General features: G+C 41.5%; 1 protein-coding gene across 1 annotated transcript in view; it reads right to left on the bottom strand.

Annotated features, from left to right (window-relative positions):
* Nucleotides 1-19,359, bottom strand: part of LOC122799503 (MLX interacting protein) — a gene marked incomplete in the record, with an annotated part of 1,086,811 nt that overhangs the window by 952,528 nt on the left and 114,924 nt on the right. The window contains 1 exon segment of the mRNA XM_044068616.1: nucleotides 15,569-15,610. Within this exon segment, the coding sequence (XP_043924551.1) occupies nucleotides 15,569-15,610 (42 nt within the window).

Raw genomic sequence — 19,359 nt, 5'->3', positions numbered from 1 at the left:
GGGTGTTTCCCTTGTGACCACTGTACATTTTGTAAACATGTTCTAAAAACCAAGGAATTTTCAAGCAAAAATACATCAAACATTTTTGATATCCGTATTTTATCCAATTATAATAGTAGTTGGGTGATTTACCTTGCTGAGTGCCAGTGTTCGGCCTTTTACATAGGTCAAACCTCCAGGTCTTTTAAACTCAGAATTTCTGAACATTTGAGTAACATACGCAACAAGGTAATCACCAATGCTTTACACAAACATACTCAAGTTCACACAACCGCTAGATTTTCATTTACCATCATTGATAAAGTTGTAGGTTTAAAATTTTCCAGGAATAGATGGCATGAAATTTTAAATAAGAAAGAATGTAGATCATACGTTTAGGGTTTTTTTCCCCCTGGGTTTAAATGACTATTTATAATATGACTCCCAGCCACTTTGATCAATGGTGGTTTATATCAACTTTTTTTATATATATATTCTTTATATATGGCCGTGTGTGTGTGTGTGTATATATATATATATATATATGTATATATATATATATATATATATATATATATATATATATATATATATATATATATATATATATTCACATACACATACAGGGACAAAGTGATGTATTCATTTATATGTGCAAATGTCACAGTATTACTAATTATATTTAATTTTATTTTTTAGATATGGTGTGTGTATTTATTTTTTGCTGGGAACAGGGTATGGTTGTGATTGGTGGTTTTGTACTTTTTCTACTATATGAACAGCCTCATTATCATTTATATGATATTTATTTACATTGATAACGGTCATTGTGACCGAAACCGGTTTGTGACAATAAAGTGGATTTTCTCTTTTCTGCTGGTCGTTTTTGGGTTTTGACTTTATATTTGGGACCTTGCAAATGCCGTCCATGCGAAGAGTCTTTGAGCAATTTTTGTTCAACTGGAAACTACCTCAGGCATGAAGGAGGGATCAGTTCTCAGAGAAACTCGATCTGAGTGAAAAATAATGAAAGGTTCTACTGCCATTAAGGCTTGAAGCTCAAATACTCTTCTAGCTGAAGTAATAGCTAAAAGGAAAGCAGTCTTCCAGGATAGAAACTTCGAATCTGCAGAGGCAGCTGGTTCAAAATGAGGAAGATTAAGTTTTTCCAGGACAAAATTAAGATCCCAAGCAGGAGTAGGAGCTCTTCTGGGAGGTCTAAGATTACTAGCTCCCCTCAGGAACTGCTTCATCAAGGGGTGAGAAAAAATGGGTTGCGCAAAAGAACAATGAGCCGAAATTGCTGAAGCGTGAATCTTGACTGAAGAAAAGGAAAGTCCAGAATTAAGCAGTCCTGCTAGGTAGTCAAGAATGAGGGAAAGGGAAGGATGAGAAGAGTCTTCTTTAGCCAGCATCCAAGAGCAAAATCTCTTCCATTTATCTGCACAGGATTTTCTGGTGCTAGGCCTCCTAGCCTCATGAAGAAAGTACAGTTGTGTACACTTACCATAAATGTAGATGTTGGAGTGTATTTGCTGTTGCAGTCATTACATTTGGGTTATCTGCCTGCAGGTAGCCCTCAGCCGGCCTGAATATCAAAGTCTTGGGTCCTGCATCGGATGCTGTTTCTTCTTACATGACGTCAGGCAGTCAGGGGTATAAAGCATGCAGCCAATGCCATTACATCAGTTTTTCTTGCCCCAGATGTCAGGTGCCCCCATAATGGGAAGCAATTATATATATATATATATATACATATATATATATATATATATATATATATATATATATATATATATATATATATATAAAGGTTACACCTCCAACAAAAAGCAAATACACCAGAAAGTTGAAATACACTAAACAAGAAGAAAGGTATAGCCAAGAGAATCAGGGGGCTGGAGGGAGGGTAACCAGGACTGCAACAGTGAATACACTCCACCATCTACAGTTATGGTAAGTGTACACAACTGTACTATGTTCTTGTTTCACTGTTGCAGTCATTACATTTGGGTAGATTCCCAAAGCTAAGGCAGGGAGGAGGAAGTAAGAGAGCATTAGTACCAGCTATAAAGCTCTGCAAGACTGCAGTGGCAAAACCAGCTCTGGATTTAGAAAACAAAGGCAAGTAGTAATGCTTGGTGAAAGTATGTACAGAGTTAAAGGTAGCAGCTTCTAGGATGTCGCTGGTAGGGACACCTCTGAGAAAGGCTGTAGAGGTAGATGCAGCCCAGGTGGAATGTGATCTTATCCCGAGGGGCATGTTCTCCATGTTGCTTATAGCAGAAAAGAATGCAATGGCCTATCCACTTAGAAATGGTTTGCTTTGAAATGACCTTCCCCTCTGCCCCTGCAGCAAAGGCAACTAGCAGCTGTTCAGTTTTTCTGAGAGGCTTAGTCCTGTCCAAATAAAATCTTAGTTGTCTGTGCACATCCAAAGAGTGCAGTGGTCATTTGTTCTGTGGATTGGGAAAAAAGGTAGGCAAATGAATGGACTGATTAAGGGCCACACTGGATACCACCTTGGGCATAAAGGAAGGATTGGTCCTGAGGGACACCCTGTCAGCATGAATGATGATGAAGGGCTCCACTGCCATGAGGGCCTGAAGTTCAGACACTCTTCTTGCTGAAGTGATGGCTAGAAGGAAAGCGTTTTTTCAAGAAAGTAATTTCAACTCTGCAGTTGCTGCTGGCTCAAAAGGAGGCAGAGTGAGTTTTTCCAATACAAAGTTAAGGTCCCAGGCTGGAGTTGGGGCTCTCCTGGGTGGTCTTAAATTTTTGGCCTCTCTGACTAATTGTTTCAGCAGGGGATGAGAGAAGAGGGGTGGCTCAGTTTTATAATATGCTGAAATGGCTGAGGCATGAATTTTAATTGATGAGAAGGAAAGGACCTTGTGGAGTATCTCTGTTAACTATTGAAGAATATGCAGTAAGCTGGATACTGTTGTGCCCATATTTTGAGTCTGGCTCCAGGAAAAGTATCTTTTCCACTTTTCAGCATAGGATTTTCTAGTACTAGGCCTCCAGAATGACATCTAGCACCTGCTTACTGAGTGATGCTATTGGAGAGCTCAGGGAATTAGCCAGGCTGCAAGGTTCAGGGTTTGAAGCTGTGGGTGCAGAATATGGCCCTCCTGCTCGGACAGCAGGGAAGGAGTCCTGAGGCAGGTCCCATGGATCCATTAGTGACATACTGCGCAAGAGGGGGTAGCAGTGTTGGAGTGGCCAGTCTGGTGCAATCAGTATTGTCCTTGGTTTGTCTTGTTTGATCTTTAGCAGAATGTTTGGGAGGAGAGGCCGAGGGGGAAAAGCATAAACTGGACAGGGCATCCACTTTCCAAGCTTGGCTGTGGGGAGTTCTTGTGCAGAATTTGTCCAATTGGTAGTTCAGAGGGGAGGCAAACAGGTCTATCTCTGGGTTCCCCCATTTGTTTCTCAAAATGTTGAATATCTTTGGTTCCAATTTCCACTCATGTGGGTCCATGAGATTTCTGCTTAGGTCGTCTGCCAGTGAATTTAGCTTGCCTAGCAGGAATTGAGCTTGTAGGTGCACTTGGTAGCTCAAGGCTGTGTTCCACAGAGCCATGACTAGTCTGCAGAGAGGATACGAGTGGGTTTCCCCCTGCTTGTTTATGTACCACATAACAGTGGTGTTGTCTGCCTTTACCAATAATTGTCCTGGAAGAATGTGGTCCTTGAAGGCTGTCAGTGAATTCTGTACAGCTAACATTTATTTTTGATTGATATGCAGGTGCATCTGACTCGGGTTCCATTTGCCCTGAATGCACTGCCCTGCCAAGTGAGCCCCCCTATGCATAGTCTGATGCGCCTGTTGTTAGGGTTTGGGCGGCAGGGGGTAGAATGAATGGCAGTACCTTGATGTGGCAGTAGACCTCTGCCCACCAAAGGAACTCTGTCTTTATACAAGGAATGATAGGAAGCATTGATTCCAGGTCCTGTGAATGTTGACACCATAGGCTTTTTAGATACCATTGTAGTTTCCTCATATGTAGTCTTGCATATGGAATTAGTAGAATGCAAGAGGCCATGAACCTCAGGGCTTACACGATTTTCCTTGCGATAGCTGGGTCTTTGTGGCCAGTAGTTTGAAGTAGTCTGTCAAATAAACTTGTTTCTCTGGCGTGAGGTAAGCCATCTGGGAAGTTGTATTCAAGCTTGCTCCCAGGAATACAATTAGGGTACTAGATGAGATTTCTTTTCGTTTATGGTGTACCCCAGTGAGGTTAGAAGTTTCTTTACAAATGCCAGATGACTTAGTAGCATGTCGTGGCTTTCTGCCTGAATTAGACAATCGTCCAGGTATGGATATATTTGAATATTTCGTTGCCTGCAAAAAGCAATGACTGGAGCTAGGCACTTTGTGAATACCCTGGGCGCAGTAGTTAAGCCAAAGGGAAGTGCAGAGAACTGATAGTACATGTAACCTGCTCTGAAGCGTATGTATTTCCTGCAAGATTCCCTTATTGGAATGTGCAGGTAAGCTTCCTTTAAGTCTAAGGTTGCCAACCAGGCATCTTTACCTAGCATAGGAAGCAGCTGATGAAGTGTTAGCATTTTGAATTTTGGGATTACCAAAAAGGTGTTTAGAATAGAGAGGTCCAGGATAGGACGCCAGGAGCTGTCTTTTCTGGGTACCAGGAATAGTCTTGAGTAAAAACCTTGTCCCCTTTCTTCTGCTGGGACAGGTTGAACAGCCCTGATACTTAGGAGAGAGAACCTGCTGTTTAGCCTCTGCCCACTGATTTGGTGGTAGGTCTGGCCAAACGTTTGGGGCTGGTAAGGTGTGGAAGTGGAATCTGTATCCTTGGGAAACTACATTTAAAACCCATTTGTCCTGGGTAATGAGATCCCAGTTTTTTGCATCCAGTGCGATCTTTTCCCCCTAAGGGAGCATGCAGTTGAGTAGGGCTGGGAAGGATTAAGGTTAAGTCATTGTGACAGTTTTCCATAGGTGGGTGTCTTACTACTTCCAGCTTTGGAAGTGGAAGCCCCCCACTGCTTAGGCTTGGGAGTACCTCGAGATTGTAGCCTAGGTGGTCTGCTGTTCCTGGGTTTGGACTGAAGGCCTGGAAGAGATAGGAAAGGACCAATTCTTAGAACACCAATGCCTACTGAATCTGGGAGGCTGTACTTGTAGGAAATGTTTAACAATTTGCATAGGTTTAGCTTTTTCCTCCATATTCCTATAAAAGGTACAGACTGAGTGGGCAAAATAGAGGATTTTTCCCAGTTTATCGAGATTCCCAACTGGGAGCAGAGCTTGATTGTGGAATCTCTTGATTGAATTAGGTGATGCCTGGTGGTGGTGGTCAGGAGCCAATCGTTCAGGTATGGAAAGACTTGGATTCCCTGACGCCGCAAATGAGCTGGGACTACTGCCATGCACTTGGTGAACACCCGAGGCCTATGATGAGACCAAAGGGCAGCGCCCGAAACTGGTAATGACTGGCTCCCAGCCAGAAGCGTAGGTAGCTCCTTGATGCTTTGTCCATCATTATGTGGTAGGAGGCATCCTGGTGATCTATTGAGCACATTTATTTTATTTCTGGTGACTATACCTTTAGAAACTTTATATCCTTGTCTCTCAAGCTAGTTTTTCACTATCTTTTTCTGATTGTTTCTATGACTTCATCTTGACCAGGGTGCTAGCCCCACTCCATTTGCCCTCGCTACGCTCAAGTTCACTTTGCTTCCCCTACCCTACCCCACCCCCATTCCCACCCACCCCATTACAATTACCTTTATGCCTAACGATCCCTCCCCTTCCTGTCCCACTAGCCACTACAATTCCACTTCCTGCCTATTGCCACAACCACCTTACTAATCTGTCAATCTTGTCAACACCACTTCCTCTATACCACTGTCTCTCTACCTACTCTATCTGTCCATATTTTATTCCAACATATATTATTTTCTAATATCTTCTACACTACTCATTTTCTCTATCTCCACCTCTTACCACTCCAATCTCTGACCCACTCCTATGTTCACCAACTTCTGACTCGTACAACATATACCCAACTAATTTATCTTTTACTGTCTCCCCTAATCTCCTTACTACCTCAAGTCTATATAAACTATCCATAATACAGGTTTTTAAACCTTCCCACAAAGCTGTCAAAACTATACAAACTCCATCTAGCATCTACTACACACTCTCCCCTCACTAAAAACCTACTTTGTTCTGGAGATATCCATCCCAACTCTGGCCCATCTTCTCTCCCCAAAGCTACCTCTATACTGCCCCCATCTTACTCCTTTAACAGTCACCAACCTCAGTCACAGCAATCATCTCCATCCAAATACTTAACTATTTACTCATTGAATATTCAGAGTCTAGAAAATAAAGTCACTGAGCTGCACTCATGGATAGCTCTCAATACCCCTCACATCCTCTCCCTATCTGAAACCTGGCTCAAGCCACAAATCTCAAATAGTGAAATACTCCCACCAGGTTATAATATCTTCCGATCTGATAGACCTGTAAAAAAAGGTGGTGGCGTGGCCATCCTCTACTCAAACATTCTTAACCTCTCAGCATACCCTTCCCCAATTCCTGACTTCCTCCCAGCTGAAATCATCATCCTTAACTGCCATCTGAATCCGCACAAAAAACTTGCAATTGCCTCTATCTACCTTCCTCCTAGTAACAATCTGCCCATTCTTGAAAACATCCTATCCTGGTTCTCCCACAACATACCATATGAGACACTTATCCTTGGTGATGTCAACACTGATTGGTCCAAACTCACAACTGACTCCCCCCAACTCAGCGTCCACCTACACGGCCTTCCACCAACTTATAACATCTCCCACTCGCTTCCATAAAAATTCCACTTCCAGATCCATCATAGACTGGATCCTTACCAATTCCCCCCACCAATACCACAATCCCACCACCTTACCTGACTCCCTCAGTGATCATCTCCCTACCACCATCTTAAGACACTACTCCCATATTCCTAAACCCCACCTTATCAAAGACTGTCGAAAACTATCGACTTTCAATTCATCCCAGCTTAACTCCATTCTCCACAACATAGATTGGTCCATCCTAAAACACCTCCCCCTAAACGATGCTGTAAGCACTTTCAATAGCATCAAAAAGTTATACTATAGCTCTGCTCGGCTTAACAAATCCAATCCTCGAAAATGTTGGTCAACTCTCAACATCATCCTCTATCCTGGAAAGCCCTCTAATCCCTCCCCATACCCTAACTCTTCCTCTCAGAAAACAGCTACCCTCCTGAATAAACACCATCTCTTCCATCCAAAATCCAGTAAACTCTAAGCCAAACTCTACTTCGACACCCACCTCTCCAAGTCCCACTAACACAACTTTTTCTTTTGAGCCAGTTCCCATTACTTACATCAAATCTCTACTACAAGCTAAAACCTTGCTCTCCTTCCACTGACAATCTATCTCCTACATTCCTCAAACTTGCTGCTGACTCAATTGCCTATCCTGTATCTATAATGATTAATCGATCTATTCTGGAATCAACTGTCCCCACCCTTTGGAAATCTTTCTTCGTTATCCCTCTTCATAAAGGTGGAAACTCCACTGACCCCTCAAACTACCGACCCATTGCCATTCTGTCCCCCTCTCCAAGATATTAGAAAAATGTATTCACTCACAGCTTTTCAATCACCTCCTCACACACCACTTACTTACCCCTACCCAACATGGATTTCGTCCTCACCACAGCACCACCACTGCCTCCTCTGCTTCACTATTATCATTGCAGAGGCCCTAGACAACAATAAACTCATTTCCTGTCTCTTCCTAGATCTCTCCAAAGCCTTCGATACTGTCTCTCATCCTCTACTACTATCCAAACTCGCAAATCTCCACCTATCCCCCTCCACACTTGCCTGGTTTAATAGTTACCTATCTGGCAGGGAACAATCTGTCAAATGGCTCTCATCCTCCTCACCTTTCCTTCCTATCTCCACTGGTGTTCCCCAAGGCTCCATCTTGGGACCCCCTTTTGTTTAACATCTTCACCAATGATCTTTACACCTCATGCAAAGAATCCTCCCTTATTCAATATGCCGACTCCACACTTATATCCATTTCAAATAACATTCCTGAACTACACTCCCTGACCCAACAGGCCCTACTATCCACTGAACAATGGCCCTCTCACAACCTATTGATCCTAAATCCCAAAAAGACCAAACTCCTACTTTTCCTTCCCCGTTCTCTTTCTCATCACAAAACCTCCTTTTTTATTACATCTTCTAACAATACAAACATCCAACCTGACACCCACACAAAACTCCTAGGGGTCATTATCAATGACGAACTCAAGTTCAACCTACACATACTCCAATGTATAAAAAAAACAAACCAGAAACTAGGTCTGCTATATCAGAACAAAAAATTCCTAACCCCTGAATCTAGACTTACCCTGGGCCAGGCACTCCTGCTCCCCTCCCTCTTATACTCCGCCCCAGTTCTTACCAATATCCAGGCCACCACTCTAAACAAACTGCAACAGACTTACCATAAAATAGCCAGATTCATTACTAACTCCCCATACAACTCACACCACTGCATTTCTTTAAACTCTCTTCAATGGCTTGAACTTCCCCAGTTTCTGCTATCTTATCAATTTCATATGCTACACTCTATTCTTTATAAACCCTCCTTCCGTCCATCTCTATCTTCGTTAGTCTCCATCTACATCCCATCCCGGACCCTCTGTACTTCTAACCAACAATTACTTGATATCTACCACCCAAAAAGGTCAGTAGGCAAACTACTCTACAAACACTCCCTTGCCCATGCTTGGAACAAACTTCCCCTTGACTTACGTTCAATCTCCCACACCTCACACATTAAAAATGAACTAAAAGCTTACTTTCTCAATTCCAGAACCTGCCCTTGCCATGACCCTACCTAGTCTTTTTTCCCTTTATGTACCCTCAAAAGGACCATACTTAGTACCTCATTACACCTCTCTCTCCAATGTGTCTACTATGCATTTGCACAATTTTATACAAACAAAAAATGTTTATTGTTGACCTATTGAACTATATCAATGTAAAACTGTTACTTAGCTTATTTTTAATGCAACTTAACTTTATGCATGCAACCCAACATATGTCCCCTGTTCTTTTTGGAGCTAAAAAGAACCTGGAGTATGTTCCGAATCCTGTCTGGTCTGTTGGGACCTTTTGTTCGACTCTTTTTAATAGCAGCTTTTTTATCTCTATAGCCGCTTGATCCCTGTGATTGGGTGGTACATCTGGGATCCTTTTGGGAGGGTGTGGTGGAAGGGAAAAGGGTACAGAGTAACCTCTGGTAATAATGTCTTCCACCCACTTGTCTCAAGTGAGATTTAGCCAGGCTTCTGGGTACAAGGACAGGCGACCCCCAACTGGCACCAGAGACACACGGTCGGGTTCCACATCAGGAACGCTGATAGGGACGGTCACAAAAGGAATCGCAACCTCCCTGATTTTGTGGGCCTCCCCTGCCTCTAGGGCGACATCTACCATTATTTCCTCCTCCCCTGCCTCTGAAGGAGGAATCACCTTGTGTGTCCTGGAAAGGTGTCTCTGATTTCTTGAACCACATTTTGCCGCTCTTCTGACCTTTAGGGTAAGGTCTAGAAGGAATGATAAAACGGACTCCCATGGCAGAGTCTCTTTCCTTCCTGCTCACACCTGGTGAGGGTATCTTTCACCTTGGGTCCAAAAAGACAGGATCCGTCCATGGGAGCATTGGTGAATGTAGACTTGAAAGGCTCAGCAAAGTTGCATAGACGCATCCAGGAATATCTCCTTAATGAGACTCTTGAACCCGCCGCCCTACTCACATGATCAGCTGCATATGAGATCAGCCGCATGGAGGAGTTAACAATAGATGTGAGGGTAGCCAACTGAGCCGACACTGTAGATGGGACTGCTTCAGTCGAGGTACCCTGAAGAGCATCTCCTAACTCCTTTAGGAGATCTCTCTGAAGTCTCATAAAATGTGATACATAGTTCAGTGATCGGAGTGTAAAAGCCGCTGAAGAGAAGATACGCTTCCCGTACCTATCCATCGTTCGGGATTCCTTATTAGGTGGATGGATAGAAGAAGTCTCTGCTAGCTCCTTCGTGGCCGCCACCACCATGGCATCAACAGGTAAACCCTTAGATAAAAACTCTTTGTCCTTAGGGGCGGATAGAAATTTATTCGGCCACCTGGGGACCGGTTCCATGGCATCAGGAGTCTGCCATGTTTTCTGACTCACGAGATCTAGTAATTTATTAAATGGAGGAGACACCTATGAAGCTGAGGGTTGAGACCCAACAGCCTTCAGGTACACTGACTCCTCATTGGAAGGGGTAACGGTGGGCCAGCCACCTCTCTGCCTGAGGATCTCCAAAACGTCTGCAAAGGAGACATCTTCAGAAGACGACTTAGGGGGACCCCTCCGACTCGAGGTCAGTGTCAGATAGGACAGACTCATCAGGGGAGTCTATATGCTTCCTCTTACATGATCTCTTCCGAGGGGGCTCCTCAGTGGGATCTTCTGGGGAAGTCTCGGAAGATTGGGGACCACCCAAACGGGGGTCCTGAGGCTGTAAGTCTCTACCATCCTGGGGGGAGAGAGGATGCTGAGACAATAGTCGGCGTTTGAGGGAGTATAGCATCGGTACTCCTACGTGGTACGGATGAACTATCCAACATGCTCCTCATCTTCACGAAAACAGTTTCCTCCAGCTCCGAACAATGCCCCGGCTCTGAAGAGAACGTAGGTGCCGATGGCTCCAAAGGAATTGGCTCCGCGAACGATATAGCGTCCAAGCTCACTTGGGCCGACGCACCAAGAGGAAGACTCGGCACAGAAGAGGTTCGTTCCAAATGTCCCCCTCGAGCCCGGCCGAAGAGCTTTGGACCCTAGACACTTCGGATGACACCAACAGTGTCGGAGCGGAGCTCGGCTCCGAGACAACCAACCGGGGTGCTGGAGCCGAGGACACCACTATAGCAGGTACTGACAGCAACGGCCCCAAAGGCCCAATCTGGGTTGGAGGAGGAAAAAGAGCAGGGTCGGTAACAGGAGTCGGCTCCGAGACAGAAGTGGTCGGAGCCGATAATTTTGGCAAGGCCGATGACTTAAGAAGTCTGAGCACCACGCTCTCGATGCCTTCTTCAGAAAAGCTCCTGGAGGATCTGGAGGACAGGAGACCTCGCTCTCTATAATATAGGTGATTTTAAAGTAGCGGAGACCGATGGAATGTCTGTAGACCAGCTCTGAAGAGGACTGCTAGTGATCGGCACCAAAGAACTGGGTGCCGATACTGCAATGTCCATGTCCAAAATCTCGATCGGCTCAGAGGACAGTGGAGCCAGAGAGACAGAGGCCATCTATGATTTAGACAACTTCTGTGGAAGTTCAGAGACAGAAGTTGAGGCTGGAGAAGGCCCTTTTGAGGTCTTGCCCTTATCTTTACTAGAAGAATGCGACCTAGCAGAGGACGACGAACTGGCTAGGTCTTCCTCGAAAGAAGGTTTTAACAAGCCTTTTAGAATCAACTTATTCTTCCATTCCTGGAGCACTCTAGGACTAAAGGAATGGCAAAAGAGAAGTCTCTTGAAGATGTATGGCCCCTAAACAGTACACACAGATGCTATGTCCATCAATGATAAGACATTTTTTGAGAGCATTTAGTACACTTTTTAAATCCTGACTGTTTATGCTCTTTATGTTCTTTAGACATAATGGCAGTCTCAATATAGGCGATTGAAGAGAAAAAACAAAACACTCACTCAACAAGAGAGGAACTAGATCCTCTAACTTAAACAGATCTAGCTCTAATTCTCACAACAAACAACCAAGGGAAGTTTTACTAGGTTCTCTAACTTAAATGAAACTAGTGTAAAGGAAAAGGGAACAGACTAGTACCTCTAAGTAAAACGGTTTAGTCAAACGCACACACTCACGGGAACACACACAAAGAAGGCCAACAGGCCCAAAATTTTATAGCAGAAAAGTCAAATCCAGTAAAAAGTCAAGTCCGGTTAAATTGACACAATCGGTATTACAATAAGGCTATCAGCAAGAAGAAAAGCACTGCACACAAAGTTAAAAACTTCTAACAAGCAGAATAATAAAAAACTAAAACACTTGGCCACGGCCAACCAAAAGAAGCTTCCGACTGAAGACGTGGCAAACGAGATCTGGGGAATGTGCACATGCATCATGGGATACCAATTAGCCACGAGCCAATCAGAAGTATTCAGGCTTTCTAAGCGGCCGAGTCAGAGCAGAGGATCGGCTCCCTACCCACATGTAATAACGGAGACGAGATAGGACTACTTAACATTGTGAAGTTTCCAAACAATATATGCATTTGGAGTGCACATCTAAATGTGAGATCTTGTGGCCACAGGCCACACTTTTTAAAACCTAATGGTTTCAGAGACATGTTGAAAAGATAAAGTGTATAGAAATATTTAGATACATAACCTTTTTTTACATAAAGGATATGGAAAGAAAAAAAATACCAACAATGGTAATTAGAAAGTACTTTAAATACGGTAAAAAGGGACAAAATACCAACAATGGTATAAAAAGTTGCTCTAAAGAGTAATGACATTTAGAGAAAGGGTACTGAAATATAAGGAAGAAAATTTAAAGTTAATTATAAAGGTTAAAGGGAGAACTAAAGCGAAAATAAGAAATTTTAAACTCACTAAAATAAATCACTTGTGTTTTGTGATTCTACATTCGAACACTACGGTGGCAAGATATGTGAAGCATGTAAGGTGTCTAGGGCATTATGGGTAAAGAGAGGAGCTTAAGAGTTTCAGTGTTCTACAATGAAGAAAAAGTGGCAGAGTTGGATCCAAGGGTCAGATCCGAATCTAATAGTTGTGGAATAAATGAAAATGACATCAGATTCAGGAGACAATGTATCCTCATCAGAAGCACAAGACACTGGGGCATGGATTTTGGAAAAATAGCCCACAGAAATATCCTCATCAGATTAAGAATTCTCCTCCTCCTTCAGAATCCTTCCATTGCCTTTTAAGTAGAAAAGGAGCAGTAGCAGCAAAATAAAAAATGGAGGCCTCAAACACATAATGGCTTTGAAAAGCCCATGTAAAAAATCCTGCCGTTCCTTCTGAAGATCCACAGATGTCTGGGGAGACTGTATTGTCTTCTGCGTTTTCTTAATTCTGACATCTGCCTGAAAAAAATGAGGGGTCTCTACAGCCCTGACATAACTATCAAGGAACCTCTTCTCCAATCAAGAAATAAGCTATGTCTTCTTGTCCCTCCAAAACAGTAAAGCAAGGCAACCCTTTCTCATCAAAACACACAACTTCTCAGATGTGATGGACATGCAAGGCAGCTGTGCCATATCGGCCTTCAACAGGCTCATGATAGACGGAGCAGTTGCAGGAGCCTGATGGTACAGGGTCTTAAGAGAGACTATGCAGATGTCTGGGTCTGAATGGACATAAGTCTTCAGTTTTTTTTTTTTTTTTGAATTAAAGACAATTTCATAGTTATCAGCAGGACAGCAGAAGACAAGGACTCTGAGCCCATTTTATTTTGGGTTTGATTCTCAAGGTGAATTTTTAATAGAGAGAGTGCTTTGTAGAATCTTAGGTTAAAAACAAGTGACATATAGTCCCTATAGCCCCTTAGAGGTGATCTCGGCTTGACCTACAAAGCCACATCTGACCCAGAGCTGCTAGATATGCTACCTAAAGAAATCCCAATCCCTCCGTGCCACACACTCCAGGGACCTTAACCTCATTACCACAATAAACAGAACATGCTGGAGGGACAGGTTCCTAACCCAGGGACTTCCCATACTCTGGAATAAACTTCCTATTCAGGTCAAGCAGAGCACTTCACTGGCCCTCTAGGAGAAATCTTGACGAGTGGGTGGGCAATAGGAAGTTCATCCTGGGGATCACCAGTGGCCTTGCTTGACAGGGGCACTGGGAACTACCTTTGGGTAGCATTATGACAGGGAATCTTCTTGGGCTAGGCTTATATAGGCTCCAGGACTGTTAGCCTAGTACACACCTATAAACCTATAGACATGTTCAACTCCTAAGCAAAAAAGGCATTTAAAATTAAGGTCTCTGAAGAATTTGCTAACCACAATCACATTTTCCTCTCTTCAATGACATTTACAACACTTTTTAGCACAAAAACTAAAAGAGAAAGGGTCCCCAACAGAGATACTTATCTGCCCAACGGCAGAGGAAGCAGCATAACTTGTACTGCTGACAGACCAACTGTGAAGTGACAGTTTAGTACCCAGGCTGGTAGCAAGAACGTTTTTAGGTAATTTATGCCCATACATCCCTCATATACCTCTTGCCTCCCTGAGAATGGCATCACACGTCAGACACACAGGATGAGAGGAAGCTGCCCAGGCTTTGGTATGCTGGGCAGACACATGGTTATCTTTGCCAGTATATCTCATCTGTTAGTAATATTATAACAGTGATCTAAGGAAGGACATCAAACCATCTCCAATAGGGTACTAATGTAAAGATATCACTCAGGGAGAAAAATCACTACTTCACTGCATCATATTAAGATGCTGAGAAGTTTAGAATGGAAAAAGCAAATGGTCATTTTTAAACACTTGTTAAACCCAGCTTCCCTGTTTAGCAAGTGTAAAATAAAGTAAAAAATAAATAAGCTAGCAAGAGTTAGAAGTACTTGCCTTTTTCCCTTCTTCTTTATCAAGGTTAGAGAAACAAAGGTAATGTAATTGCATGCATGCGTATGGGTGGGAATGTGCGATGAGCAGATACCCCTCAACCTTTGCTCAAGAATTCAGGACAGAAAAGCAAGTGGCTTGCCATCAACACACATTATCTGAACAATAAGTATGAAACACTAATTGTCTGGTTTTGCTGACTAACTGTAATCCTAGTGATTTACCAGAAAATAAAGCTAAAGGGACAGGGTAAGAATATTAAAACGTCAGACATTCTGCAAAATCATAAACAGTGAAAAGGCCACTGGGGGTTGCAATGCCTTCTACTGTAAGACTTTTATTTGTTTACAATAAGACATCTGAAGTGTATTTAGTCAAGAAAGTGGCTGTGATTTGTGTGCGTGTGCACCGAAATTAAAAATACTAACAACATTTAGGATGTAGCATACTTCCTTAAACAACTACATATGCTACAGTAAATTTGAAACATTAGGCAAAGGAACTGTGTTACATCAAAAAATATTTAAAAAATGTATATACTAATAACCAAATATGAAAATTTTATTTAAAAGACAGCCCATTATCTAAGCACAATAATGGTCATTATAGAGGAAGTAACTCCCCCTTCCAGGGATGTAGATGACTTCCGTCTTTGGTGTCCAGCCTCAAAACATCCTTACGTAGAATGTTATTTCTCAGCAATGTCCACCTTTGTCAAGCACTATCGCTTGCACATCAAGTGAAACGCAAGCATACATGCTGGGAACCTGCCTCGGAGTACAGCCATGCTATAACATTTAATACTTATTTTCATCATTTGTTCAATATATGAAACTGAAAAGGACTTCATTCTTTATGTGTTACTGCTACTTACTTTAACCAAGATGGACAGGTCTTCATCCTTACGTTTCTGTAACTGAAGTAATAAAACAAATTCAGAATATGTACTTCTATTTTCTGAAACAAGTCAAACCAAGCAGCCACATCATCATGACTTTGAAACATATTATACAACCTTCATCTATTTCAGCCACAACTTTGCTTTCAGATGAGATTCAGAAACTACTACAATAAAAAGCTTCAGCAGTAAAAAAAAAATCAGGTTTGTCTCAACAATGTCTTTAATATTTAAGTCTTTTCATTCCATCATGGGTGGTACATCAGAGATAAGTCTAACAGAAATGAAAGTTAGTGTAAATAGTACAGCAACCTCCCCCCAAATAAAAAGGTCAAAGCACATGTTCAACCTACCTAGACGTAAACTTTAGTAATCAAATAAATGTGAGTTTTGTAAACAAGAACATAATTCCCCTCACTCACCTTTTACATACTGTAAGCCACATACATAGCTATGCTTCTCAGCAAACCACTACCAACTCCTAGGCTCCCAAGAAGTCAAAAATGTACCTAGTATTTTTCGCTTAGTTAATAAATGAGAAAATACAATCTGTCAAAATCAGTATATGAAAGGCAGTAAATCTTAATCAGCAAGCATGCGCAGTGGCCTTGTCCAATAGTAAAGATGCTTTATGATACTCCCTTCTGTCAAATGCATTGATAATACTGCAGACCAAAGCATATTTTCATTATTTACTCTAGAGAAGATAATCCGCTGAATATCTCAGACTAGCAGCAGACTCAATTGCTTATCCCACAACCATTCTCATAAACAAACCTACCATTGAACAGTACTGTTCCACTCCTATGAATTAAATCTTGTACTTCTCAAAGGTGGCACCTCCACTAAAGCATCTAATTTTAGACCCATATGAATCTTATCTCAGAAACTTAAAGTGTATTCACAAACAAATACTTGGTCACTTAAGAAATAACCTCACTTCCTCTTTCACAACATGGTTTCCAACTTGGGCATAGTGTTGTGATCAGGCAACATCTGACAGAAAGCTGGCAGTGCCATGATTGCTCACCAGGCTAGAGCAAATCAAACAATACACATTTACGTATGCCTATCTTACCTTACTAAATTCCTACTTCTCAACTGAACTCGTTCAAATTAAATTACTGCTACAATCTAAACCAAGACATAAGCCAGTACTATCACTATTCCAGTAACAATTGGCAATAACACATTACTAATAGAGGTTTACCTACCTCTGTTGAAAAGGTCTTGATTAGTATTGTAAAAATAATCTAATGTACGCTAAGTAATGTATGCTAAGTAGTGTAGAGTGTTTCAATCCACAAATGTATACTATGTAATCTTATTATCCATAATTACTATTAATGAATATTCTTTGTTTCCCTAGATTTGTAATGTCTTAATACCAATGTAAAATGTGTTATTCCTAAACTTTCTATGTATTGTGATGCTGTTTAAACCCCTAAATGTATTTGTAATTTGTCTCTCAGTGGAGCTTTTCTCCACGGGCCTCTGCTGAAAAAGGGCCTCTGGCCCAGACAGACTCCCCTGGTTAACAAATGTAAAATAAATAACTACAGTTCTTACACTGAAGGACAATTAGTATCAGCCATCCTCAGAGATTCAGATAAGCATTTGATATGTCAGATCAATTTAGTACAAGATTAACTAGCCTTCAACTAATCTGATTTGAAAGTTATCTTAATATATCACAATGTGTATAAACAGCTCCTAGCAATCACTAACACAATATGTGGAAACTGCCATTAATCTGCTCAGCCAAAACCAGAAATCGTAAAAACATCTTGTGACAAACTAAGACATCCACTGAACAACTGGTAACGGATTCCTAATTAATTCTGTGCCAACAAAACTAAGCTGCTACTTTTCACTCCTGTCATACTTAAAAAAACATCTCACAAATATCCCCCTACTGAATGAGTATCACACACAAAACTATTAGGGGAAAATAATCAAGGATAACCTAAACTATGGCCAATGCATAAACTGTTGTATATCCAAACATAATAAATTGGGTGTGTCTTACAAATCCAAAACTTTCCTTATGGATAAAACTAAACTCGCAACCAGTAATACCCTACTACTCCCAACCCCAATATATACCTCAGGTTATTCTAACAAATATTCCAAGGTTACACTTTCTTCTTAAACCTAACAAATATTCCAAAGTTACACTTTATTAAACTCAAACAGTTCTAAAACAAGACATAGATCTTACCACTGTTCTGCACTAACAGATGACACACCACCAAAACTTGCTCTTAGCACAAATTCATAGCATACTGTTTTACCCTAACAAATAACCAGCACTAAAAATGGCTTAAGAATACTCTCCATTCAGCCCATTAAGGTCTACTACGCAAAATAAGCTTTTTGTTTCTAAGTCTCCATCATTTTAGTGACTCCCTGTTTTCAGTTTCTAAACTTTGAATCCTGTTTCACCAGATGTTACTACAGCTATTAGTTTCTAGAAAAACTGTGGACTCCTCTAACTACTACTTCTGTCACCACATTAAATACTTCCAGAATCAATTTATTCTAACCTGATTTTTTATCAACCTTTTAAGCAACTACTTAATGTCAATTAATTCATGCTGAATAATGTACTTTATATTGTATATCTGGGCATAACTATATGCTGTCTGTTCTTTATATATGTCCATGTACAGCAAGTCATCCTTCTGTCCCTATATTTCATGTACACATCACCATACCATATTTGGATCAAGTCTCCAATTACATAAGCAAGATCATTATTTATTAAAATGTTGGAGAGTTTTTCCTCCCTAGGGGCCCCACTGAAATAAAAATTATGGGCTTAAACTGTTTATCTCAGTAAACAAATAGCAATTAGTAAGTAAAGGCTTCTACAGGTGGACAGACTGTCACAGGAGGTGCAAATCACCACAACTACAAACAACTTGTTTGCTACGGCCTAAATGAATAACAGACACACAGACTGAGCTGTGCTATCAAACAGCTGCCCTGGGATTAATACTGGCACTACGAAGTAGTCAACTGTTAGTGTCACATGAAAACAATCCAAGCAGAGTATGCAAGTGAAATGTAATCTGCACATTCACGGAGCTAAAAAAGGATAGCTGTATGTCATTTAATGCAGTACTGCAAAGTGTGCCAGACAGAATCATACATACTGATTTATGCTACTGGTTAAACAAACTGCCTGTTTTCAGGGTGATTGGGGGGCAATGGATTACCATGAGGCTCATGAATGACAAAGTTTAGGAGAGTCCACAGAGGCGAGCTAAAGTCATCTGAATGTAGCTCTTCCACATGTTATTACACTGACTTCAAGAAACGAGACAACCGGCAAGCTGAACATTCTGAAAAGTAAAGACACAGCAGATTTTATGACAAGAGAAATGTATTTCACCACATGCGCAATGTTTAGGTATTCTTAGCAACCACTTGGTCCCTTTCTTCATATCATTTTACCCCCCCCCCCCAAAGTGCATCTAGAGCCAGTGTCTCTCTTGTGCTCGTATTCAACATCTGCATCAGTTTTAACACTCAGTAGCTCTGAACAAGGAATTTATCTCTTGCCTATAAATATGCTGCCATCAGCATTGTTATTTTACCTGTAAAAATTTACTAGAATCCTTAAAGACAGCTAACAAAACAACTTCAACTATACAAAATGCAGAATACACTATATAGCAGAGGACTGCATAGATTATAAAATGCAGAATACACTATATAGCAGAGGACTGCATAGATTATAAAATACTTATAGAAGATCTACT

The sequence above is a fragment of the Protopterus annectens genome, chromosome 4.part0 (assembly GCF_019279795.1).
Source record: "Protopterus annectens isolate FY-2018-M chromosome 4.part0, PAN1.0, whole genome shotgun sequence".
Lineage (NCBI taxonomy): Eukaryota > Metazoa > Chordata > Ceratodontiformes > Protopteridae > Protopterus > Protopterus annectens.
Note: the sequence above shows the minus strand (reverse complement) of the source record. Positions and strands in the feature narration are given on the sequence as shown.